Raw genomic sequence first — 27,897 nt, forward strand, 5'->3', positions numbered from 1 at the left:
GCTACATCAATATCCTCCTCCCAGTGTACAACATTCACACCTTCATTAGCCAAATCTGTAACTGGACTGTGGGGGATCCTTCCAGCATATGCAGAGGGCATGCTGCAAATGCTGGATGGAGTCACCTCTTCCCGTACAGTGATGGGAAGGTCAGGGTTCACAACCAACAACACCCTTTGACTCGCCTTGGAGATTTGTGATGTCATCTGGTTAGAAGGCAGAGTTCTTTGCTGTTTTGTTGTTGTTGCTGACAGCATAACGCTCTTAAATTTTTTGTAGGGGGGGGAGGAGGGCTTAGATCCTTGGGTGAAGCTGGACCACTAGTCATGAACACGGGCCAGGGCCTAAGCCGTTCCTTGCCACTACGTGTCGTAAATGGCATATTGCCAACTTTACGTTTCTCCTCAGATGATTTTAAGTTTCTCTTTTTGCTATTTTTTGAGAACTTGGGCTTTTTGGATTTTACATGCCCTGTACTAGGAGATTGGGCATCGGGCTTGCCAGACGACGTTGATGGCATTTCATCATCTATGTCATGACTAGTGGCAGCAGCTTCAGCATTAGGAGGAAGTGGGTCTTGATCTTTCCCTACTTTATCCTCCAAATTTTGGTTTTCCATTATATGTAGCACAAGAGAGCGTACCCCTAAGCCACACACACTCGGCAAAGCCTTTAAAAATTATATGCGGCACAGGAGAGTAGCACTGGACTTATACTGCTGAATCAGTGAACTTTGTAATAGCAGTACCACTGGACTTATACACTGCTGAATCAGGGAACTGTGTAATAGCAGTACCACTGGACTTATACACTGCTGAATCAGTGAACTTTGTAATAGCCGTACCACTGAACTTATACACTGCTGAATCAGTGAACTTTGTAATAGCAGTACCACTGGACTTATACACTGCTGAATCAGGGAACTGTGTAATAGCAGTACCACTGGACTTATACACTACTGAATCAGTGAACTTTGTAATAGCCGTACCACTGAACTTATACACTGCTGAATCAGTGAACTTTGTAATAGCAGTACCACTGGACTTTTACTGCTGAATGTGTGAACTTGGTAATATTGCAGTACCAATGGGCTTATATACTGCTGGATTGGCTGTGCAAATTTGGTTATAATTATTTTTATTTACTTATTTTTTTTTATTTATTTTTTATAACTTTTTTTTTTTTTAAAAAAAACTTGGGAATAATGGGGAAATAACTATGCCCTTAGAAGCACAGAGCACAGGACACAGCACCACTGGACTGAACAGGACACAGCGCAGGACCCAGCAGCACTACTGAACTCAGCAGGACAGAGCACAGGACACAGCACCACTGGACTGATACTGCAGAATGTGTGAACTTTGTAATATTGCAGAACCACTGGACTTTTACTGCTGAATGTGTGAACTTGGTAATATTGCAGTACCAATGGGCTTATATACTGCTGGATTGGCTGTGCAAATTTGGTTATAATTATTTTTATTTACTTATTTTTTTTTATTTTTTTTTTATAACTTTTTTTTTTTTTAAAAAAAAAACTTGGGAATAATGGGGAAATAACTATGCCCTTAGAAGCACAGAGCACAGGACACAGCACCACTGGACTGAACAGGACACAGCGCAGGACCCAGCAGCACTACTGAACTCAGCAGGACAGAGCACAGGACACAGCACCACTGGACTGATACTGCAGAATGTGTGAACTTTGTAATATTGCAGAACCACTGGACTTTTATTGCTGAATGTGTAAACTTGGTAATATTGCAGTACCAATGGGCTTATACTGCAGGATTGGTTGTGCAAATTTTGTTGTAATTAAAAAAAAATGTAATTAGTTTTTTATATTTTTTTTAAATAACTTTTTTTTTTTTTTTTGAAACACTTTGGAATATTGGGGAAATAACAATGCCCTTAGAAGCACAGAGCACAGGACACAGCACCACTGGATTGAACAGGACACAGCACAGGACCCAGCAGCACCACTGACCTCAGAAGGACAGAGCACAGGACACAGCACCACTGGACTGAGCACAGCACAGCACAGCACAGAACTTAACTGAACAGCACAGAATTTAACTGAACAGCACGAGATATAGCAGGACAGAGGACCACCTAACACACCCTGCCTCTACCCTGATCAATGCCCGAGTGAAGATGGCGGCGACTAGCGGGGAATTTATAGGATCCGAGTATCGCGAGATCCGACAACGGGATTATGAGTCAGAGCCTCAGTTTCAGATTTGAATTTGGCGCCAATACCCGGATCTGTCTCGGATCCGACTCGGATCGGCAACGTTCGGGTGGGCTCGGATTTCATAAATCCGAGTGCGCTCATCTCTAGTTTGATATGTCTAGAGGTTGAGTAGTATGTTCAGTGAATATAAAGTTATGCTAGGCATTGCCTAAAAAGTAGTAAAATCATCTTAATGATCAGGCCTCTGGGACAGGTTCTAAGTCAGGAACCTGATAGTGGAAAATCCACAAATTGGGAAGGGATGGTTTGACCATGGAACTGAGAATGTAATGCATGGTGAGATTGTAGGGAAAGTAGAGAGTAGGAATTCCTCTCGGAGTGAAAGGATTTGAAAACATTTTCCTCATATAATTGACATAGATAAAATGGCTAATTTAATTTTTATTAAATAACAGTTTCAAAAAATATAGTGTGGGAAATTTGATGGGGACTGATGAGAAATTAAAACTTTCCAAGTCTGAAGTACAGTATGGGTTCCTGGAAGAAGGGTGAGCTAGAAGGGTTTTAGTTGCCAATCATAGGGAGGTGAAATAGAAATCCCATGCTAGGTTTATCACATCCATGTAAGGAATTGTTTTTTAAATTATTCTTCATCTTTTGCTGCCCTCAAATCCTACTGACTGCAAAAGGTGCCTTTGTAGACCTACCTTATCAGGTTACAAGATATCGAAGATATTGTCACACAAGAGCAGGGTACACATACCATGGCTAATTATTACTATACAATGATCAGAGGTTAGAGAGCAATGAGATGAAATTTGAAAGGAAGTAGCTTAAATTCTTGGATTTTGGAGATACGTGATTGGACAGTGCAATATGTAAACCAATCGAGTGCCTCCAACACCTGGGACATCTTGCCTCCCCTTCATTCACAAGTATGTAGTTAGTATTTAAAAGTGTACAGCCTTTTAAAACTGAAGAGGATACCACAACATCTATAAGGTGGTTACCCTTAGTATGAACTTGTAACACAAACAAAATATAGAAACCTACAATCCTGTTGCACAAACTAAATCTAGAGGTTGGTTAGCCTTAGTACAAACCGGTCACACAAAATGTAGAAGTTGGTCACCCTTAGTACAAACCTGTTATACAAACAAAATCTCTAAGCTGGTCACCCATAGTACAAACCTGTTACACAAAGCTCTTTTTATGTGTTACACAATTCCAGCAGCATATCTGCCTCTTGGTTTCCTTGGCTGAGGAGAAGGTCACAGCAGGTTATGTGATAAATGGATGGCATTAATCTACCTGTCTGCGTTCTTGCCTAGCTGTGCATTTACTGTGATTGCTTTGTTGGATTATAAGAATTTATATAGTTCACTGTTCATTACAAAATAAGTACAGTATAAAGTTATAAGATCGGTGTTAAATTGTTCAACTTTACACAGTTATTACGTTTATTATCATTACTCTGCAGGTATTGTAACTTTTGTCAAATAAATTTTTAAAAAATCTCTTATTTTATGAGAAATGTAATGAAATAGAGGCTAAGGTGTTTTAAAAATTGTTTACTTTTTAATAATGAAATTTGATCAAAAGAACTCAGAGCTCGTTCACACAGATACACTGCGAAATTGGGTTAAACTGAATGAAAAAAGAGTGTATTCTTTAGATGCATTTTCCATGCACTTCCCATGCATTGCGCTTTAACTGATACAACTTATTGTACTAGTAGTGTGCGCTAATGTTTAGGAGATAGGACATGCTGCGTTGTAAACTTTTAAATGCTGGTTAAATTCTATAACACAATGGTGAGACCGGAAATACTGACTCTTATTTTACCTACTTTTAATGTGTGCTCCATGCATTTAGCAACATGTGAGAAGTGCAAAATAAACCAGGAAGTTAGATAGGCGTGAAACAGCTCAGAATGTTCTTTTTAGTTATGTGGTAATTAAACACTGAATTTCAAGGAAATTGCTTTAGTCTATTGTTGGCTTCTTCAACCTTTCCCTCCTGAACAATGATTGAGGCTATTGGATGTATCACTTTCTCCTAACTTTTATTTACTATTTACTCTTATTTACTTTTGTTGGTATTTCCCAGAATATGATTATTATTATCACTAAGGGGCATATTTAATAAAGCATGATAGTGCTTTTAACGGGTCATTAAGGTCCCACAGTGTCCTCCGCAAATTTATTAAGGGGGCATCGCAGCAGATATCATGGATATCTGCTGCTTTGCATTCCTCTTCGTTTTTGGGAGCAGTCACCATTCAACAGAATGGTGACTGCTCCTGGCCGCAATCTAACAAGTCCCGAAAAAACATTTTTCTCGGGAACTTGTCATTTTAATGTACGAAGCTGGCGTACATCATCCGAATTGAAGAAATCTAATGCTGTCAGCTCTGCTCCGGAGAGCAGAGCTGGACAGCGCATGTGTGGAGGGATCACATGATCCTTCCCTGTCACTCAGCGCTCTCTCTCTGCAACTATCGTTGCAGAGACAGAGAGGGGATCTGTGTGCGCATGTCCAGTTCTTGGAACTGGACATGCGCAATTGAAGAGTGAAGAGAAGACCCGAAGACAGCGCTTCCGAAGAGGGGGGTAAGTATGATTTTTTTTATCACTGAAACAGCAGTTTTTTGGAACTGCTGTTTCTGTGCAGGGTTGTACATAAATGTGAGAAGTAGTTCAATCCTTATCATTGCGATAAGGATTGAAAACTACTTTTCACTTTATGTGAATATTGATAAATGTGCCCCTAAGTTCCTTCTGCCAGTGGAGTACACATAATTTATTATGGTCCAAGCAGTCATAGTATAGCAAGGATTTACTTTTTTTTATAAGAATTTTTTAAATTATACTTTACTAAATTATTTAGGGTAAATAAGTAATGTTTACACAAATCCAGTAGTTTCTGGTGTCTTCACCCATGTCTGTTTCCTCCTTGTACTATATGTCATTAACATTGGGGATGGCTTCTAGTATGACATGATGGACACAAAAATTTGGACACCCCTTGTCAAATTGCAAGAAATTAACACTCTGCAGGGTACAAACTTAGAATAAAATATTTCTGCAGATTTTAATGCACAATTATTTTTTTATTATTGGATTGTTATCTTGCTGTAATATTCAACCTCTTTTTAACTTCAATGTATTCACTGACTCTGGGACATTAGCTTCTAGGATCTGTTGCTATTTAGTTGAATCCATTGTTCTTTCCACCCAGACAGTACCCCAAAACATTATAAATCTACAACCATACTTACTGGTTGTTTGCTTCAAATGCTGCACCTGTTTTTCTCCAAATGTATCTTTTGTGATTGGGACCAAAAAGTAATCATTATTTTTTTTGCATCAGTCCATATAAATTTTTGTGGCTAATCTACTACATTAATACTACAGGGTTTTCAGACGATTATTGTGCCAATCACATGATAAATGAGTGTTCGGCTTAATATTGCATTAGTGTGTACGCTGTAACGATGAACAGTTATCATTCCAAAGCACATCGTATCATTTGATTTTTAAACCAGACTAATAATCTCGTTTTTTGATGGAATGATGTCATTCCAATTCTGCAGTGTGTTTGCACCTATGACCGGCAGTGTCCATAGATCTCTATGGAGTATGCAGATTCACAATCTTTTCAGCTGATGGTTATGACAGAGGAACAGATCTGACGGTAAATCGTGTAAAACTTGTTTAGTGTGTACACATGAAACGGCACGCGGATCGGGCCTTTTTTTTTAATCGTTGTTAAAATCGCTAAGGATATCGCATCGGGGAAAAATTTCCGTAGTGTGTACCCAGCCTAAATCGTAGGTCTCCTTCCAGCTGTTGCTACTCTTTATATTTTTTTTTTAAGTTTAGCATCATTTTAAGAGGATTATTGTTTTACTTTTGACCAAATATTATTCATTCCTCTTATTTAGTAGAAGAAAATTAGTTAAAAAAACCCCCAAACAAGCTAGGATTTAACTTATGCTTCTGTAAGCCAAACCTAGGGCAGCGGAATTGCATACCTGGTAAGTATATATGCATCAATTATTTTAATTAATGGCAGAAAATATTATTTTTAACTGAGACGTGGTGGTGGCTGGGGCCATAGAATTTGACTGGGCCAATGGTGAAAGTAAGTAGCACAGAACAAGCAGTCTGGGGGTAATTAAGGATATTAAATCCAAACTTTTTTTGCAGCTGTGGAAGGAATCCAAACCTGCATTTAGTTTGTATATAGAATGATAGCTGGTATGCATTAGGTGCAGTGAGCTCATAACAGTCTGCGATGCTAAATTCATGAGAGGCTAAAACAAGAAGAAAGGATGTTAAAATCTGATAAAACACCTTTATTTTCTAATTGTTTCTCTTATCATTCTATAGGTAACATTTGATAAAACACATGTGTTTGATCTATATTTCCCACTAAATCTGATCTATAATGTTATATTTTTCAGGAACCAAGACCTTTGTATACTGGCAGATGTAAGTTTTACGCAAGTGGATCAGGGCTTGCTTATGACACACAACAGACAGAAGTAAGTTCATATACAACAAACAGTATTAGCAAGGTGTTGGAAACAGTCATTTACAGCCTTAGCATAGTAACATAGTTTAACTACATTAAGTGCAACACATTTGCATCAGCGTACAAGTGTTGTCTATTTGTGCAGCACACATCGTGCTAATTTGCGGTCCTTCAGAAGCGACCAAAAGGTATATATAGCAATTAGAACACTTTTTATCGAATTGCTGTATTACTTATGTACACCATCTTGTTGGGAAATTCAGCTTCTGTATGTATTTATGGCTGCAGTCAACACATAGGTTCAGATAAAGCACTGGAGTCAGTGAAGATTTAACCAGGCTTATCAGTATGGAGGAGATATGATTGTTTATTGAAATCTTCTAAAATTGTGTCAATCAAGGAACTGTTCAAGGTGTACATTGAACCAGAGCCAATAGAAATAGGTAGCAAACTATCTTTATCAAGCATACCTGCCAGGCACTACCATGGATAAACAGAGAAAAACTAAATCCACATGAAGAGTAAAAGAACAACAGAACTGATGAGAATTGATGTGGGCTCTGTAAACAGGAATCTTCCGGTTTTAAAGCCAAGGGCTTTTTCCCCCCATAATTTGAAGCACCATGCCCACAGTATACTAAATTAAATTTAACAGTGATTCTTGTCTTTCTACATGCTGTCCCTGGGGCTCCCCTCCTCATTAAATTGGTTAGCAGTGCTCCTCACAGTGTAGAAGGGAATCCTTGCTGACCATGTCAGTATGTATGTGTCACGAACACACTCCCAGCTGCGGTGACTTTGGGGTGTTTGTGGTATAAGGTCACACACGATTCCAGCCCACAGTCTCTCTCTACCTATCACATAGGTTATAGACCTACTGAACCGCCTCCAAACAGCGCTCACACCTCACACACTTCAGGTTTGCCACCACCTATTGAATACGGGCAATAGGACCCCAATATACCGTCCCATACTGGCACACAAGGCTTCTAGCTGCTCACAAATTAGCAAGACCCACACCAACGAACAAAGGGTTAATTCTTCACCCCTCCAGACTGTTACACAAATATAAATGCAAGCACACACTAAGCTTGTTAATCAAATGTATCAACAAATCACACACTGGCATTCAAAGGGTTAACTTGGTCGAGCTATATTCTTCTTAACTGGCTAATGGATTAGTTACGCAGCATATTAAATTATAGATTTAATATACAAAAGTACACGGCATTCAGATATAAAAAATTATTCATAAACAATTAATAAATTGAGATAACATACACAAGCAAAGCAGTTTAAAATAAAAGGGGTTACATTCAGAGTAGCACATACATGAATTTGCATTTTCTGGCCAAGGGAAATTGGCTTGGAAGATGAATAGCTTATCAATGTGACAAACCTTTTCCAAAGATTATAGCTGTTCCCGGATACTGCCAGTACCTGTCATTCACAACCCTGGTGTGATTTCTGTTCCTTGGTATGGAGTGGCGCCCAGATTTCCCAAAATATGAACTATGAAGACATTTTCCTTTCAAGCCCATATTTCTATGTACCTATATAAGCTTTCTAATGTGGCCTTTGTGTTCAATATTCCCACCTAGGCATATGGCTCTTTCATTTACATTTAGTGGCTCTTTGTGTTTACACTACCTATTGAAAGGAAGTCAATTATGAAGTGTAATACATGATCAAAAACAATGGATGTCTGTGATCTGCATATCTTAAGCAGGTCTCCTCACAAAGGGTTTGCTCAACCTAATTACCTCCTACTGGGCTAAATATTTCCTTTTTAAAAACATTTGGTCAAACATTTATCTGATCAGGTAAATCAGGTTCATTTATATATCAATGTAATGTTTTATTTGGGCCCTGACATTCAATATTATATTTCATTATATCAGATTTATGCTCTCATCCTGACAGTATGACAAATTAATAACTTTTTATTTTCTGATTTTCAGACTTTTTTGCACATGCTTCCAGATAAGATTTTTCGCATACCACCTCTGTGCACACAAATAGCACCAATAACATAGCTAGACATATATATATACATTCAGAACCACACAGACAAACATAGAATATATTCTGTTGGTGTTGCTGCCCCAATAAGCGCAAACAAGTGCTACCTGAAGAGACTTCTGCCAACTGTCATGATTTCAAAGACTGCATAATCAATAGGTGGATATACATTTGTGCATGCAATGAGCTCATGTATTTACATCATGTCCAGATTATATTCATGTAAATTATTGTAATAAATTGTTTTTGTTTTTCTGTACACTACAGGTAACATGCTCTACTGAAACCAGTCAATGTCAGCTGAGGGTTAAGACTCACACGTGTTACTGCTGTGACCTTTATGACTGTGAAAAGTATGAAATCCAAGATATTATTGGTCTCTATGTCTTAAAGTGCATTCACATGTCAAATTTTGTAACAAATGTAAACTGTATACTAAATTTGTTATTTTCTTGATTGTGCCCATCATAGGGTAATGCATATTTTTATACTTTTTCTGTGCACAAGATATGAGTGAGCTCAAAGGATTAGTATGCAATGCCTTACTGCTCACTGTTATATTTTTGGCACTTTCTGGGCAAAGATAAATTGATTAAGTAGAATAGAATGCAAACAATTGAACTGTACTAAATGACGCACTCTGCAAGCAAACTTGGTAGCACCATCATAGAAACTAGGTGATTACTTATAGCACAAATATTTATCATGTGAAAGAGGATGGAGCAGATGCGTCACATGCACAAGCTTCACTGAATGTGCCACAATGGCCACATGTGATTACGTAATCACCCCTGGCCAACATGTGTCCATGTGTGTGAAATTACTTCTCTATGCTCTTTTCCCTTCCCAGGTGGCACAAGTATAGTCTCTCGTCCCCAATGAAGGCTGTGGCTGGGCACATATATGTGGGGAGTGCATATGGATATATAGGAGTGTATGAAGTCTATGAGAAACATATAGAAACATATGGAGACAGTGTAACATATATGTATATAGGACAAAAACTGTTTTGGGAATCCGCGCTTCCCAAAACATCCCTATGTGGGATGTCAATAAGTGTCCTGCCAATCATCATCATCATTTATTTATATAGTGCCACTGATTCCTCAGCGCTGTACAGAGAACTCACTCACATCAGTCCCTGCTCCATTGGAGCTTACAGTCTAAATTCCCTAATATACACACACAGACAGAGAGAGAGACAGACTTAGGTCAATTGTTTTTTTTTTATAGCAGCCAATTAACCTCTTAGTATGTTTTTGGAGTGTGGGAGGAAACCGGACCACCTGGAGGAAACCCACGCAGACACAGGGAGAACATACAAACTCCACACAAATAAAGTCATGGATGGGAATTGAACTCATGACCCCAGCGCTGTGAGGCAGGAGTTCTAACCACTAAGCCACCGTGCTGCCCTAATGGGAATGCTGACAATGGGAATAAAATGGACGGGGAATGGTCCCAATCCCCAGTAATAGATACAATGTTTACACAAGTTCCCAGACGCAGTGGGGAAAGTATGTTAGATGTGTGGATATATGGACGTGTGATACCGTGGGAAACTGGATACCTTGATACCATCTATGCTACTATTTTATATTATGTTTAAAATTGTTATTGGAGATTCTTTTGTTAACAAGAGTATATAATATTGTAAATGAAGTTTTGCATCCACGTGCAATCTTTCTTGATATAAGTTTGATTGTCCCTCTGATGTGTTAATATTTGCATCTAATTATGAATAGTTATCTATTTACATTGTATAGCAGAAACTATGAATAAGTGGCTGAAAGACATTACATGGACTGTGTACATGATGGTGTGCATGTGTATAATATATGTATATATATATATATATATATATATATATATTATTAAAGTAATTTTATCGTTTTCAAATAAGCATTGCATAGGCGATTATGTTGTGTTTCCAACGCACAAAGTGATTCATTTTAGCAGACGTAAATAGTTAACAATTCAATACATTATTATATTAAGATACAGTACAGTACAGCCAATACCAAAAGATACATACATACCGCTGCGCTAACCACAGGCACCAGTGGACAGTAGTTCACCCTTGAATACTGTGATCAGAGTAGACTGAGGCTAGTGGCGGTGCAGCTATGATTATATATACAGTCAGTGTTACAGAGTGAACAATAGAGATGACGTGGCTTGCTTCTATAGATCCAGACATCAGATGGGTCCAGGGTAAACAGGTCATAGGCTGGTTCAATCTAAGGAATCCAAAGGTGGGGGTTATCTCTCCAGGGGATAAGCTCTGTTCTTCCCATCTGACTCTCCAGTTACAATTAGTCTATTAGCATTTTATGGTCAGTATCATATTAAAGGTTTATTCCCTAACATCAATAACTAGAGTATGCAATCTGTGATCTCTTCGCCGAATGCATCGGACAGCTGCTGGTGAAAAGGGGTTTAATATGATACCAGACATGACACCTTTCTTACAACCTGAACCTTAAATAACACTGAAGTGTACATATAATCATATTATATAAACTAATAATAAACTAAATACTATCTGCTCATAAATGACTGTGTAACGGAACCAACATGAATATGAATTACATAAATAACTAAATGTTGTAATGCGAGTGTGTGCGTGCGTATTGTACCGCCCGATCGCAATATGCCACGTGTAGCGTGGCATACTGAGTGCAATCGACCAATAAAACAATATCAACCAATATACTTTCATCCAATTATATGACTTTGACTATATATATATATATATACACACACACATATAACCATATATATTATATGTATATATATATATATATACATATATATATATATATATATATATATATATATATATAAAATAGTGAGAAAGACAACGGCGCTCAGTGTAGATTAAAACAACACGTGCACAAACGTGCTCATAAGCATATAAAAACACATACAGTAGGCTGCTTCACTTTTGTACATCAAATTGCAGATGTAAACCTATAGAAAAAAGTAGAAAAAAGAGAAGCGCCAAACATAGTGTATTGTCACCAATTAAATAGTGTAGAAATAATTATTCCAGATTGGCCCCGTACCAGATTGCAGATGATAAATTGCACATCTATATGGTATTCCACTTGAATTCAGAACTGGCCTCCAATTGGATTTCACACTAGGGCTCAAAGGGAAATAGCAACACAATAGTGTAGTACATTCATGACAAGTGCGTTATTTCATAAAAAATAATACAATTTAATAGACATGGCACAGTCCAAAATGACAAATAAAATGCCCGTACATTGAATAAAATATAAGCAGGCTTATCTGTGACAGAAAGTTCCAAATTATTCCAAGCATGAACCGGAAACTCCTTCCCTGCTGCTGGCTGGAACACATAGAAAAGAATACTGCCTCCTTGACGCGTTTCGTCCACAATAGACTTTATCAAAAGGGTGAATATTATTTGGGACATGGTTCCCCGTTTTTTATAGTCCCCACTGCCAATCAATAATATCCGGAGTGTTCATTTCCCCCACGAAGCTCGACGGATCTCCTTGACCTCCGTTAGCATCCGATATACACATCACTTCCGCCCATTTGCGACATGTCACTTCCGGTTTTGCATCATTTCCGGAATACGGAGTAATACTATATACAACGCTATGTAAGTCATGAATATGCCAAAAATAATTTTATATGACATAGGGGACATATCAATATAGTCCCCATTAGAAGAGTAATAAAATATTACAAATAAAATATGTTAGCTAGACTGGTATACAAAAATATAAAATAAAAACAGTCCAAACTATACATCAATTTGTCTGACTTAACCGATATAATAGGTGGTTCATAATATCAATTACTTAATACTAGACATAGTATACTAACCTAACTACTCAGAGTAAACAAGATGACTCTATATATCAAATAACTGACTGAACAGAGTATAGGACTAGAATTCTCCAGGATAGTAATTTCCTGTTTGAAACACAAGAATGAGCAAGAGCTAGAAAAAAATGGAGCAGAGAAAAACCAAATTAGTATAGCAAATATTAAGGACAAGGTCTTACATCAAATGAATGGAGCTATTTCAAAGGCTTCATTTAGGCCTAGAGGAACAAGGGTACTTAATTGAAAAATCCAATACATTTCCCTACAAGACAGTCTGTTGGCAAGATCTCCCCCCCTTGGACTGAACGTGACATGTTCTATAGCTTTAAATCTTAATAAGCTGGAGTCTCCATCATGAAAAAATTTAAAATGTCTGGAAACTGCATGTGTGTCTAGTTTGTTTTTTATTGCCTGCACATGTTCCTGTATACGTATCTTAAGCATTCTTTTAGTTTTCCCCACATACTTGAGATGACACAGACATTCTAAGATATAGATGACTGAAGAAGTTTGACAGGTAATAGCTCCTTTAATTTTATACTCCTTGGTACCAGTTGAATCAAAGACAGATCTTCCATGGGTATCAGCTAGTTTGCAAATATTACATTTTGAACATTTTACAAAGCCACAGTTAGAGCCCAAATTAGAAAGAAAAGTTTCCCCACTTTTGTCCACTAGATTGTTCAAGAGGCTAGGTGCTAGTAGAGTTTTTAGATTCTTAGTTTTTCTAAACACTATATCGGGCTTATCCCCCAATACAGGACCCAAGATAGGATCCATTTTGATGATATTCCAGTGTTTGTTTAGAGAGTGTCTGATTCTTTTTTCATCAGCACTATATTCTGTTATAAAAGGAACTGAAATCTTCCTGCTGTTATCTTTTGTTCTATAACTCAAAAGTTCTTCTCTTTTTCTTTCCCTAGTCCTGCTAAGTGCATTATCTAGCAGGCTTTCAGGGTATCCTTGTTCTTTGAATCTCTCAAAGTAGATCTTAGATTGACTTGCACAGATGACTTCGTCAGAACAGTTCCTCTTTACCCTATTAAATTGAGAGAAAGGTATGTTTTCCTTCCACTTTTGCAGATGGCAGCTCTCAAAGTGTACATAACTGTTACTATCTACCTCTTTGATAAATGTACTTGTTTCAATTCGGCCATTTTTGGCTTCCAATTTTAAATCCAAGAAATCAATATAGTTGGCATCGGTCTTATAGGTAAAGTTTAAATTGAGGTTGTTGTCCCCAATATACTTAAAAAAGGCATCAAGGGTATCATCAGAACCCTCCCAAATTATGATGATATCGTCGATATAGCGTCTATAAAACATTATGTTAGACTTGAATGGATTATTGGAGTATATGTATTCTGATTCCCATTTGCCCATAAATAAATTGGCAAAACTGGGCGCAAATATTGTGCCCATAGCTGTACCGCACAATTGGATATAGAATAGATCTATGAATTTAAAATAATTGTGTGTAAGGATAAACTTTATAAGAACACATATAAATTCTATATGGGAACTATCCAAATTGCTATCTAACTCCAAAAAATGTATAATGGCCTCAACCCCCTGGTCATGACCAATGCAGGTATATAGTGCCTGTACATCTATGGTTGCCCATCAGTAACCATCTTTCCATTCAAATAATCGTAACAACTGTAATAGAGAGGTAGTATCTTTAAGATATGCTGGTAGTGTAACTACAAATTCTTTTAAAAATATTTCCACATATTGAGATGCTGCCGCTGTCAAAGAGTCAATCCCAGAGATTATAGGTATCCCTGGAGGGTTTTTTAGGGACTTATGTATTTTTGGGAGAAAATAAAAAATGGGGATAACAGGATTTTCCTGAAGCAGAAATAAGAATTCATCTCTATTAATAACATTTTTACTAAGGGCTTTGTTTAGTTTATTACGTAACTCATCCACAAACATCTCCGTGGGATCTTTAGGTAGAGTTTGATAGGAATTAGAATCCCCCAATATTCTATTGGCCTCCATAATATAATCTGTTCTATTGAAGATGACAATACCCCCCCCTTTGTCAGCTTCTTTAATTACAATTTCATTATTTTCCATCAGACTCTTAAGTGCTTTTCTTTCTGGAATAGAAAGTTTTCGTCTAAATTTAGTAGATCTATCAATGTTGATAAGGTCCTTTTTAATCAATTTATAAAAAATCTCAATATTCTCTCCTTTAGACTCGAGAGGATTAAATTTAGATGGTTTTTTTAAACCAGATTTAGAATCTAAAACTACTGGATTAATCTGCGATTTCTGATTATCAGATTCTTTCTTTTCAAAATGACGCTTGAGTGTAAGTTTTCTTACATACTTATTGAGATCTACAAACAGTTGAAATTCATTTACTTGATTAGTGGGGGCAAAAGAAAAACCTTTTCTCAGAAGTTGAATTTCATTAGAGGACTGTTGATAGTTAGAAAGAATAAAGACACCCTGTGTTACACTTTGTGTAGTAGCATTCAAACATTCCTTCTTTTTCTTTCCCTGTACTCCGGCTCGTTTCCCTCTCCTTCTGCATACCTTCTTTTGAGGGGGGAGGCTGTTCTTATATTTTCCCTTATTCCAAATCTTTTGAATATTGTATCCTCTTTGGGGGTGGGGGTTGGGGATAAAAAAAATCCTCATCTGCACTCCAGAATTTATCTCTTTGGAGAGGAGTATATCTATTAGAGAGTTTTAAATGGGGTGGTCTATATGGACGAAAATTTCTAGACCTACCATCTCTTTTGTTATAATTAGCTACAGTCCATTCCTCATTAGAGGACTTGTGATTTCTAAAGTTCCTCTTATCATTATCCCAGAAATTCCTTTGATTTTTTCTAGTATGTTTGCTCCAATCATAAATCATATCCAGATCATGGGATAATGATAACAGGAACTTTATGATGGAGACTCCAGCTTATTAAGATTTAAAGCTATAGAACATGTCACGTTCAGTCCAAGGGGGGGAGATCTTGCCAACAGACTGTCTTGTAGGGAAATGTATTGGATTTTTCAATTAAGTACCCTTGTTCCTCTAGGCCTAAATGAAGCCTTTGAAATAGCTCCATTCATTTGATGTAAGACCTTGTCCTTAATATTTGCTATACTAATTTGGTTTTTCTCTGCTCCATTTGTCATGAATGTACTACACTATTGTGTTGCTATTTCCCTTTGAGCCCTAGTGTGAAATCCAATTGGAGGCCAGTTCTGAATTCAAGTGGAATACCATAAAGATGTGCAATTTAACATCTGCAATCTGGTACGTGGCCAATCTGGAATAATTATTTCTACACTATTTAATTGGTGATAATACACTATATATATATATATATATATATATATATATATATATATATATATATATGTCCAATGCAAACAGTTAATTCAGTGTAGAACAACCTGTCGTTGTGATTAATTAATGAGAGTTGTTGTTAAATGGCTTTACCATATTTGCCTTATTAGTAGCCCCTGTGTTACTTTACTTTAGACCAATACATAGATTTTAAAAAATGGATTATGGTCCCTTACAGGCCCATGGAACACACTGTCCAGCTAACTGTTATTTCATGATGTGGAAGGAAACGTTCAGTGATGAATCTGTGTGTGTTGATAAGCTTTGTCTATATAAATGCAAACCAATGATTATAAATGCAATGTATACAGATGTCCTTAAACCTGTGTTAAATGTTTCTAATTTTATATATATATATATATATATATATATATATACACACACATACATATAAATACACACACACGCACATTTATACATACATACACACACTTTTAAAGTATTTCTTGGAAATGCAAGTTATGTTTTGGGGTGTCAGGATTATATGAATTTCTTAGACTATATTGTGCCTCCTTACTTTTTCTGCTCTATTGGTTATATATTAGAGAGGTAGGTAACAACACTTTTTGGATGTTGTATACTCAGTTTTTCCCCTTGTTTAGTAGTTTGCAATTTTATAAATATTTTTTTAATATTTGAGCACCTGTGGTTAATTCCATTGTTGTCAAAAATAATCATGTGTTGTAAGGAACAGGGGAAGTAGCAATTGTCAGTCTGCAGCAGGGCAATTATGTTAAAAAATATAATTTATTCCCATGACTGAGCACAAGCAAAGACTATAAAACAGTATCTCTTCTCCAGTCATGATAGTGCGGACAGAGAGCAAAATGTGAATCGACAATTGAAGGGAAAAACAGAGGATTATGTACCCGATAATCAGATTTTCTTGACTCCTCCATGGCTGCACACATTAATGCCTCCTCCTCCAGAGACAGGACAGGAAAACAAGAGAGCTCTGGAAAGTATATCAAGATGGTCTGCCCCACTTCCTGTGTCTTTTCCCAAAGCTGTAGGATATCTCAATATAACATATTAGTATAACAACTTAGGGATGGGCAGTGTGTTGCCATGTTGGAGTCAAGGAAACCTGATTATCCGCACGTAATCCTCAATTTCATCTTCCTCCACCATGGGAACATACATTAATGGGTGATTCCCAAGCAGTTACTTTACTCATGGTGGGTAACCTTCAACAGTCTATATTTATTATCAAAAACTGGATTTATTTGTAAAGACTTTTTTATATGATTGTATTAAGGACTATCCGGCCAAACTTTGCGCTGTAGAAGCCTGTATGATGATACGAAAGTGTTTTGAAAATGTATGTGCTGATGACAATCCAACTGCAAAGTTCCTCAATTGATGCAGATTCTTTCTGCCCAGGTTATGGCCATGGCTGATGTACTTTAATGCTTTCTGGTACCAAATACCCTTTAATCTATAAGGCCTTTTGTATATAAAACCTTCTTCATCTTGCTTAAGGAAGGCTTTGTGGCTGGTTGTCATTTCTCTTTCCCATTAATAACAAACAACTGTTTTGTTTATTTATATGTATAGCTCTGACTTGGTCAAGATTGTGGAATGTTTGCTATTTTTCCCCATTTGGGTGGGGGCACAAAGAAGCTAGTACTATTTCTTGATTTACGTGAAAATGCAAGACTATTTTAGGTAGTAATGCCGGATTAGAGTATTATTTTGTCCTCGTATTTGTGGGAACTCTTCCATGGCCAGGATGGGAGGATGTCCATCACATTGTCTTTTCTTATCTTCCTTAGCACTTTGTTTTCAAAAGACACGCAGGCCTACCCAACTGCCTTCATTTATCTTATGTTTGATGTTTGTGTGGCCATTTGTATGTCATCTGCCTTGTACTGTATGATGTCTCCATACTGCACCCCATCTGTACTGGCTGGCTTCTGTTGTGATAACTACTTACGTGTCTACTGTAAAAAAGAATCTTCCTTTAAGGTTTTCTTGTGGCTCACCAATGTAAATCCTGTCAGACTTCCTTTGTTAGTCTTATTACTTGATTTTGATCTATTCAATTTAATTTAATAAAAAAAAACATTCCTGTAGGTACCACATGTGGAATCTGGCCCATAGTACATCTTCTATTGCTACCCACAGTCTTTTTTTTAATTGCAGATTTTTTTTCAATATGGTTTTCTGTCTGATATTAGAAAAGCCTTTCCATAGTTGAATCTAGATATATGCCTAAAAAAATATATATTTTGTGTTGGGAGTAATTGACTCTTTTGTACATTTATTTACCATCCAGGCAGGTTTAAGACTTGTAACACTCATTCTGTGACTTTAGAAGTTTCTTCTCTTGACCTTGCAGATGTGAGTATATCATCTAAGTAAGGCCATAGTCGTATTTCTTCCTCTCTCAATTTCACCATGACCACTACTAATACTTTTGTAAATTATCCTTGGGGATTTTGATAGTCCAATGAGTAAGCATATGCACTGAAAGTGCCTGTTTCAAATTTTAGATAATTTTTAATGTGCCTTGTTAATAGGCACATGTAGGTAAGCATCTCGCAGATCTACTGAGATAAGGTAGTAACCTAATTCCATGGCTTTTACGATTGTTTGCAGTAATATCATCTTGAATTTCTTTTTACATATGTGTTGGTTGGGTAGTCCCAAATCTAGGTTGCCTTGAGAAAGCTCAACAGAGTGAAACACTCGTCGGCGTCACTCGTGCTGTTTTCTCCTCTGCTTTATACACTAATATTAATCCTTTTATTCTGGGCTGCTGGGGGGTTTTGTAGGGTTAGGAGTCTGTTGATTCTGATACCTCAGGGGGACCATTAGAATTAGACATTTCTACGATATACTAGGCAGACGCAAACAGCTGTCTATTCATTTAACATTACGTGGTCTCTATGAATGATCAGTAGGTCTGTTCTTGTACACCCTATATATGGAACATCTGAACATGCTATTCTTACTCCAGATATCAGTCTGGTTTTAAGAAATTAAGCAACCCTTTACAATTAGCTGGGTTACTATAAATTACGTGTTCCGTGTACAACACTTTATAATGATAGCAATAAAGACTGAGTAGCTTTCTATACATCTAGCTCATTTTGCTTCCTACTCCATGATTAGCAGCTACTAGTGGTGAATACTTCGATAATGTCAGACTCACCTCACATGTGATTCTATACCTAAGATATACAGAGATTCACCTAGTAGTAGGAGCTCAGAAGCCATCAGGACATATATTACCATTATTATTAGTCTTGGTAGTACTGTTCCTCTTAGGACTCGAATCACTAATTATACGCTAGTGGATACCTTCCTAGATATGGCTATTTATTAACAGACTTTCATTATAACAGTTATATTTGGATTGAGATCCCATTATAAACCCCCTATTTCAATTATCAGTTAATAAATGCAGTAATTTTGGAGACACAGCACGGTTCGATAGTTGTTCTATCAATCTTAACAGTTTTATAATATTTTTTTCGGTCAATCATATCACACACTTGTTTTTAATATTTCACTCTTCCTTGATATTTACAAATATTCATTATTTTAAGACATACTAATAAAATTTCAGTAAGTTTTATATTAATTTACTCTATTGTCCTCAAAGTGCCCTAAAGACACATTAGGTGTTTTCTAGTGCTTCTTTCCAAATCTAGGATTATCAGAAATACTTCACTGTTCTGTTCTGTTCTACTATAAAGATTTGTGAATAATATCCTTTCTTTTTTGTACTTTCAGTACCTTGCATATGACTTTCTGTTCTAGAAGGGTATTTAGTATTTCTTTCAAAGCCAACATTTCTATCCATGTCCTTAGTCAAAGAGATTTGAGAAAATAATCCTTGGGTGGTTACTTCATGAACTACAGCTTGCATCCACGTCTGATATTCTCTAATACACATTTGTCCATAGTGGTATTTTCTCAGGTTCTGATATATTTTGTTAGTCTGCCTCCTAAAATGATGTCTCCTTAGTGTCAGACGTATTTGTCATTATTTTGGAAAAAATTCTAAAAGACCCTCAAAAGTGTTTATTCCTTTGCTGTCAAAAATTCTGTCTAGCGTTGCCAAACTGATCTCTTTCCATTATTCTTTCCCGGTCTGTAGAGTCTAGCCTGATTTCTTGTGAATTTCCTCTAGCGCGGCGGTTCCCAAACTGTGCGCTGCGGCTCCCTGGGGTGCCGCGGCGCTGTCACAGGGGTGCCACGATCGCCTAGAAAAAAAAAAGAAAATAGAAAAAACAAACAAAAAAAAACAACATCCAGCGCCGGATCCTCCTGACTGCCGGGAGCGTGACCTCATTATGTCCGGCAGTCTCAGTGAGCAGCAGCAGAGAAGACGTCAGGGAAGAAGGTAAGTGAAGGGTGGGACTGAGAGACACGCTGAAGGGGACAGAGAGAGGCTGAAGGGGACAGAGAGAGGCTGAAGGGGACAGAGAGACGCTGAAGGGGGACACAGAAGGGCTGAAGGGGACAGAGAGACGCTGAAGGGGACAGAGAGACGCTGAAGGGGACAGAGAGAGGCTGAAGGGGACAGAGAGAGGCTGAAGGGGACAGAGAGAGGCTGAAGGGAGACACAGGCTGAAGGGGACAGAGAGACACTGAAGGGGGACAGAGAGAGACACTGAAGGGGGACACAGAGGCTGAAGGGAGCACTGAGCGACAGGCTGAAAGAGGGGGACAGAGACGCTGAAGGAGGGGGACAGAGAGACACTGAAGGAGGGGGACAGAGAAACACTGAAGGAAGAGGGCAGAGAGAGACACTGAAGGAGGAGGGCAGAGAGACGCTGAAGGAGGGGGATAGAGAGACACTAAAGGAGGGGGACAGAGAGAGACACTGAAGGAGGGGGACAGAGAGACGCTGAAGGAGGAGGGCAGAGAGAGACGCTGAAGGAAGAGGGCAGAGAGAGACGCTGAAGGAGGAGGGCAGAGAGAGACGCTGAAGGAGGAGGGCAGAGAGAGACGCTGAAGGAGGGGGACAGAGACGCTGAAGGAGGAGGGCAGAGAGACACTAAAGGAGGGGGACAGAGAGAGACGCTGAAGGAGGGGGACCGAGAGAGACACTGAAGGGGGGTCAGAGTGAGATGGCGAAGAGGGGGACACAGGGTGTGAGATGGCGAAGAGGGGGACACAGAGTGATATGATAAAGGGGCACAATGTGATGGTGAAGGGGTCTAAATACATCTTACGTCATTTTGACCCAACTACTTAAAAAAGGGGACTACCCGGTAATTAATTTTGCTTAGGGGTGCCTTGGAAAAATTATGGTGACCCTAAGGGTGCCTCGAGCTGAGAAAGTTTGGGAACCACTGCTCTAGCGGATTGTGCACTATACTGCCTTCCGACAAGCCCAATCTTGGGGTAGCCAAGTTCATTTTCCTCCAGACATTTTATGTATTTGAACATCCAATTTTTGCCAAAATAAATACTCTCCATCAAAGGGGAGTAATACTAACTGTTTCTTGGACAGTGTGTCTGCCATCCATGGATGTAGCCATAACGCTCTCCTCACTGCTACAGATGAGGCCATCTAATGTGCAGAAAATCAAATTACATCAGTATGTGCCTCACATATAAACTCAGTAGATATAAGTATATCCTGTACTATTTTAAGTACTTCTCTTGATCCCATCTTGAATGAATTTTTTTTAATTTATTGCCCCAAACTCTTAAACCTCTTGATGTCAAAGCTGTGGCAAATGCTGGTCTTAATGATGCAACTGCCACTTTATTTGCTCCCAGTTCTATTTGTCTATCTATACAATCCTTGAATGTATTTGCATCTTCTATAGGTATGGTTGTCTTTTTTGTAAAATCTATTTCAAAAGGGGTACATGCTGCTCAATTTTGGATTACTGAACATGCTTTTGTCAGGGTGTTTCCATTCCCCCATAATTACTCCCTTTACTATTTTATTTAGCGGGAAACCTCTGGCTTTTGTTGTCAACTCCTGAAGGGTGTTTCCTATCCCATATGTCCTCACTATCAATCACCAGTGCAGAGCTTGCTCAGGAATGGCAACAGGCAGGTGTGAGTGCATCTGAACAGTGAAGCGAAGACTTTTGGAGGATGACCTGGTGTCAAGAAGGCCAGCAAAGAAGCCACTTCTCTCCAGGGAAAACATCAGGGACAGACTGATATTCTGCAAAAGGTACAGGAATTGGACTTCTGAGGACTGGGGTAAAGTCATTTTCTCTGATGACTCCCCTTTCAGATTGTTTGGGGCATCTGGAAAAACACTTGTCCGGAGAAGGAAAGGTGAGCGCTACTATCAGTCCTGTGTCGTGCCAACAGCAAAGCATCCTGAGACCATTCATGTGTGGGTTTGCTTCTCAGCCTAGGGCAGTGTTGGCTAACCTGTGACACTCCAGGTGTTGTGAAACTACAAGCCCCAGCATGCATTGCCAATATATAGCAGCTTATTGCTGGAAGAGTATGCTGGGACTTGTAGTTTCACAACACCTGGAGTGTCACAGGTTAGCCAACACTGGCCTAGGGCGTGGCCTCACTCACAATTTTGACTAATAACACAGCCATGAATAAAGAATGGTACAAAACATCCTCCAAGAGCAACTTCTCCCAACCATCCAAGAGTTTGGTGACGAACAATGCCTTTTCCAGCATGATGGAGCACCTTGCCATAAGGCAAAAGTGATAACTAAGTGGCTCGGGGTTCAAAACATCGAAATTTTGGGTCCATGGCCAGGAAACTCCCCAGACCTTAATCCCATTGAGAACTTGTGGTCAATCCTCAAGGGGTTGGTGGACAAACAAAAATCCACGAATTCTGACTAACTCCAAGCATTGATTAGGCAAGAATGGGCCGCCATCAGTCAGTATGTGGCCCAGAAGTTAATTGACAGCATGCCAGGGTGAATTGCAGAGGTCTTTTAAAAGAAGAGTCAAGACTGCAAATATTGACTCTTTGCATAAACTCAATCTAATTGTCAATAAAAGCCTTGGACACTTATGAAACGCTTGACATTTTACTTCAGTACACAATAGCAACATCTGACAAAAAGGTCTAAAAACAATGAAGCAGCAAATTTTGTGAAAACCAATATTTGTGTCAGTCTCAAACTTTTGGCCATGACTGTACATGTTCTTTTCTAATAGAGAACCAGAATCCTCACTAAATATTGATCATGTTCAATTTGGTATAATTTTTTTAAAATATTCTTTTTTGACCAATGCATATGCTAGAGCTATTTTCATCCATTTTAATAGTTCTGCCATGTAAGCAGAAAGCTGTTGCTGCTCACGCTCCGTACAATTCGAGCATAATTTGGCAGTGTATCCCTCAGGCATTGCTTTATCACATTTAGGGCGGTTTTGATTCTGTGGAAGATTTCTGTTTGCTGTCTATAGATCAAAGAGAGTATATGTATAAATCTTATACATACTTTAAGGAAGCTAACCTGACTTAAACTATTAAAATATAGTTTACCCCAAGGCTTCTCTGCTTTTCTTGTCTGAGACCGCTTATCCTACATTTCTTGTGGCTGTGCACGTTATTCAATTACAAGAGGCTCTGTAATGGCAACCTGTTCACTGTTTCTTCACCTCAGCTGGGTTTTCCTGGGCCATCAAGAGCTTGTTACTATGCACGCTTGCTGAATAATAAATACATTGTAACATTGTAATGGCCTCTGGAGCATGCAATACCCATCAGTGCTGATTCTGTAATGAGGCCGTTCCCTTCACCTCTCCCTGATTCACACTCCCTAAGGTACAGACACCAGGGACTTCAGGAGAGTGAGTCATTCCACGGAGTCCTACTGGCACATAAAAATCGTGGGCAGGAGACTAAAAACTCTAAATCTAGCCTAAAAGGACAGGAACAGAGAACACAGGAAGTGGGGCAGACCATTCTCATATTCCTTCCGGGGGTGTCTTCTTTTCCTGTTCTTACTGTGAATGAGGGATTAACCCATTAATGTGTGCTGCCATGCAGAAATAGAAGGAAATATAATTTTAATGATAATCATGGTTATTGTCTTCTTCTCACAGTTGTAAATTTAAGTCAGCACGTTGTCAGAGTAGTTAGCTTTGCTGCCTTAGACAATTTTGATCAGGGCACCACTGTGTAGTTTCCTCCCCCAATACAGAAACAGACTATAAAAATTAGAGGATTTCAAGAATATCTAGAAATTTGGAGTAAGGAAGACTTAATGATAACATAGGGAAACTTTTTTTTCTTTTACAGAAATTGTGATAAAACCATGGAAAACTTTGCAGTTTGTTACCATGGAACACTTCATGGAGTATCCAGATGTCCTGGATATGGCTACCTGAAGTGGTGTCTCACAGTAATATAGCCCTACAGCAGCTCACAGCCACCACAAACACACATTCTCCTGGGGTTTCAATAGCAGTAGGTTAGGAACCTGGGTGAAATATAACTGCCTTCACATACTGTACCAATGACATTCTCACACTATTCATTCTATTTCCTTTTTCCCATCTACTTAATTCATTGCACATAAATATACCTTTAACAGTCCCCAATACTGACCCTCTCTCCACGCATCTCCCATCATCCACACTTAAACATTACAACTAATTATTCACTAAACTTAATTAGTTGTAATATTTAAGGCACAAGAGGGATACTAAGAGATGATGGTGGATACTTTAGTGACTAAAGTATCCACCATTATCTCTTAGTATACCTCTTGTTTCAGTTTCATTCCCCCTTCACATATACCCAATACCCGGCATCTCACCCTGCATCCATCATATCCCACAAATCTCCATTTCCTTTCTAGCACCCCTATTCATAAATATACATATTACTTTCCCACTTTTTGCTCAGTGGACCAGTTCCCTATCCATTTTACTCTCCCACCCTTGTTACTCTCTCTCCATTTCTATTTTGCTGCTCTATTCCATATCTCTCTTTTTCCATCCTGTTTCCTTTCCTTATTCTTCCAACTTTACTTACCCTCTTTATATCATTTACTTAGGATACACATACAATTCTTTTTTCAGACCTCTCATCATATGTTTTATGCACATACTAGCTACGAACACCATCCATCTACACAATTCCACTCACTCTTCCTACTCACAAACTCCCATATTCCTTTATTCCTGTGCCACACCATTCCAGCTACGCCCTTGTGATAAATGGCTCTTTTTTTTCCTAGCTTTGCCAGGTGGAAAATAACATGTCTGTAGAACATACACATACCAATGCCCTGTTATGTGCGTATTGTCGCTAACCAATAACAATTGTCGAACCTCGATTTGTGTTTCCAAATCACAAAGATTTATTCGCCATAAGTAGAATATGCTCAAGCGAAGTAATAGTAAATACAGCCGTTACTTATTGCAGGCGCTCTGGATCCAGTGCAGTCATTCAATCCTGAAGTCTGGGGACAAGATGTCTGCATACTGGATCACAAGCTGCTGCTTATATACACAATCAAATGCAAGCTATACCATCTTCATTGTATTACTGTATCTATTGGTCCAGGTCTCAGGAATGTCCAAGGGGTTGTCAATCATTGGCTGGTTCATCCTAAGGAACCCAAAGGAGGGGGTCATCTCTGCAGGGGGTATGCTCTGCTCTTCCCGCCAAGATTCCTTAGTCTTAAGTAGTTCATAATTCCCTATCATTCATAACTTGTGTATGCACTCTGCGATTCCCTCGCAGAGTGAACCAAACAGTAGGATATGTAACAAGGTTCATTATGATACCACTCATGATGTTACTCCTTCCACCCGTTCCATGTATTTCACTAATATGCATGTAACTCTGATATAACATATAAATACTACTATATTTCGACATAACTGACTATGTGTTGCAACTACCATTAAGGTGTACTATTTTATAAGTATGCGTGTTTGTGCGAATGTATGGTAAAAGACCAATTACTGTTGCGGCCACGTGTAGTGGATGCGTACGCCCTTTCACGCCGCAGCGTGCCCTGGTACGTCATAGCGTACCGTACGCATCTATTCAGACAAAGACAACCAAGTTTGCTAGACTTTAATTGAAATGACTTTATCCAATTTGCTGACTTCGACAGCTCCACCATTTGATAGTGTAACAAACTATCACCCAATCACCGTTTCAAGTTCAGGATTATACAATACTTCTTCACAGACCATGATCTCGGTATCTGGTACCACCCTTTCAGTATCTTTCTGAGTGTTACTCCTATGAGACCATTTTCCACACTTCAACACAGTAGGAACACATTTGACAACTAAACCAATTGCTAAGATGACATCCAGTATAAGGAGAAGGAGCTTACCTACAGTAGCAACCATGTTTCTGTACCCACTCCCCCAGACCGGAGAACCATTTCACAGGGTTCAATCACGAGAACCAACCCGCCACCTTTTCCCCGACCTCATATAACGAAGAATTATGGCTCTTTCGGAATTCCCACTTCAGCTGCAAAATTTCATCCATCTTCCGGTCTATAACCTCTTTAGGGTCATCCGTATTATTAGTAATGTACGTGCAACATTTGACACCGAACTGGGTGGCCAGTGTCACACAGTACCCACCAGTAATAGAGGTGAGATAATTTAGTACCAGTCTATGTTGCACCAACTCCTTCTTGTACACTTGTAGCTCCCTTCCAGTATACCTGAAAGTGTCATCATACATCTCGGTGATATTATCTATTAATTTAGCTAGGTCTTGGATATATTTAAAGTTTAATGTTCCCCGAGCGGTCCTGGTGAGATCTAGAGCAACCATAACTTGGAAACCAGCAGTTTCACTAATCAATTTTGTAGCTATGGGTTCCTCACCAGGAATCATATTTCTCTTGCCACGGTGTTCATAATGTGTGTGTATGTATGGTGGTGATGTAGTTTTGTGAATACCAACCATTTCTTCATGAGTAATAGTCATGATTTCAGGAACCAGTTTAGCTAAGAAACACAAGCCCTTGGAACTCGGAGTCACCCAGGAATAAGCTTTCCTCCCACAAACAAAATACACATCATCAGGGAGAACATAAGGAGCAGTATGCCAATGAATTATATCACACAGAGTTTTGATAAAACTACCCATGCCCAGTGTCTCCATTTGTTCTAGACACGTGTCGGCATTAATGACATTTTTACATTTATCTGTAGAGACTTTTCCAATGGATACCTTCTTATGTTTGGTTATACGCCCTAATCTGTGACTTTCATCAACATTCTTGCCTAGTAGTGACCTTGTGAGTCTCCCTCTAAAATGAGTGTGGCGAGCCATTGTCTGATCTGATAGGTCAGCCTCCCAATTCTCCAGGCGCTTTGCATGAGATATGTTTAGGCACAGCAAAGATCTGCCTATGGCGTATTCAGACTAGGGGACCTAGTGTTTTTGTACCTCCCGTCTATGGGCCTCCCACCCCTCAATTCGAGTACTTCAGATATGTTTAGAGGGAATGGCACTAGTCCTATATTATGCTGCCCTTGAGGCACGTGAGAGCACACCCAACACTCGGTTTGGTTTAGCACCTTACCCACCAGGGAGTGATAATCCTCCAAAGGATGCCCGCCTATATTCAGAGTACCGGGGGACTGGCATCGTTGGATGCATCTCTCTTCAACTAGGGAGTCGCAGAACTTGCAGATACAATACTCATCAGACAATAGCCCCTCACACTGCCTCCGAGTTCCTGAGCAAGCAGACCTTTTCATAACCCCTGGACCAAGTTTGATAATGGGCTGCTCTGAGTATCCTATTAACTTTTTTCCGGCCTCCATTTCATCCGTATCACTCCCAGAACTCTCCTCCGTCCTCCATCCTCCTTCACAAAAATAGAATGTCCTAGAAAGAGTAAAAACAAGAAAAATCCTGAAACAAAAGAAAAACAAAAACCGCCACTCCATCGCTGGAAAGATAGTTCTGAGGCAACGTCTCTGGTTCAGGTGTCTCGACTGCAGGCTTTAGGTCTCC

At 38.8% G+C, this 27,897-nt stretch overlaps 1 protein-coding gene across 1 annotated transcript in view; it reads left to right on the forward strand.

Annotated features, from left to right (window-relative positions):
- TMEM255B (transmembrane protein 255B) overlaps window positions 1-27,897 on the forward strand; it is an 88,143-nt gene that overhangs the window by 44,759 nt on the left and 15,487 nt on the right. The window contains exons 5-6 of the mRNA XM_075198054.1: window positions 6,663-6,743; window positions 9,023-9,108. Of these exons, the coding sequence (XP_075054155.1) occupies window positions 6,663-6,743; window positions 9,023-9,108 (167 nt within the window). The remainder of the gene's footprint in view (window positions 1-6,662; window positions 6,744-9,022; window positions 9,109-27,897) is intronic.

The sequence above is a fragment of the Mixophyes fleayi genome, chromosome 2, assembly GCF_038048845.1.
Source record: "Mixophyes fleayi isolate aMixFle1 chromosome 2, aMixFle1.hap1, whole genome shotgun sequence".
Lineage (NCBI taxonomy): Eukaryota > Metazoa > Chordata > Amphibia > Anura > Limnodynastidae > Mixophyes > Mixophyes fleayi.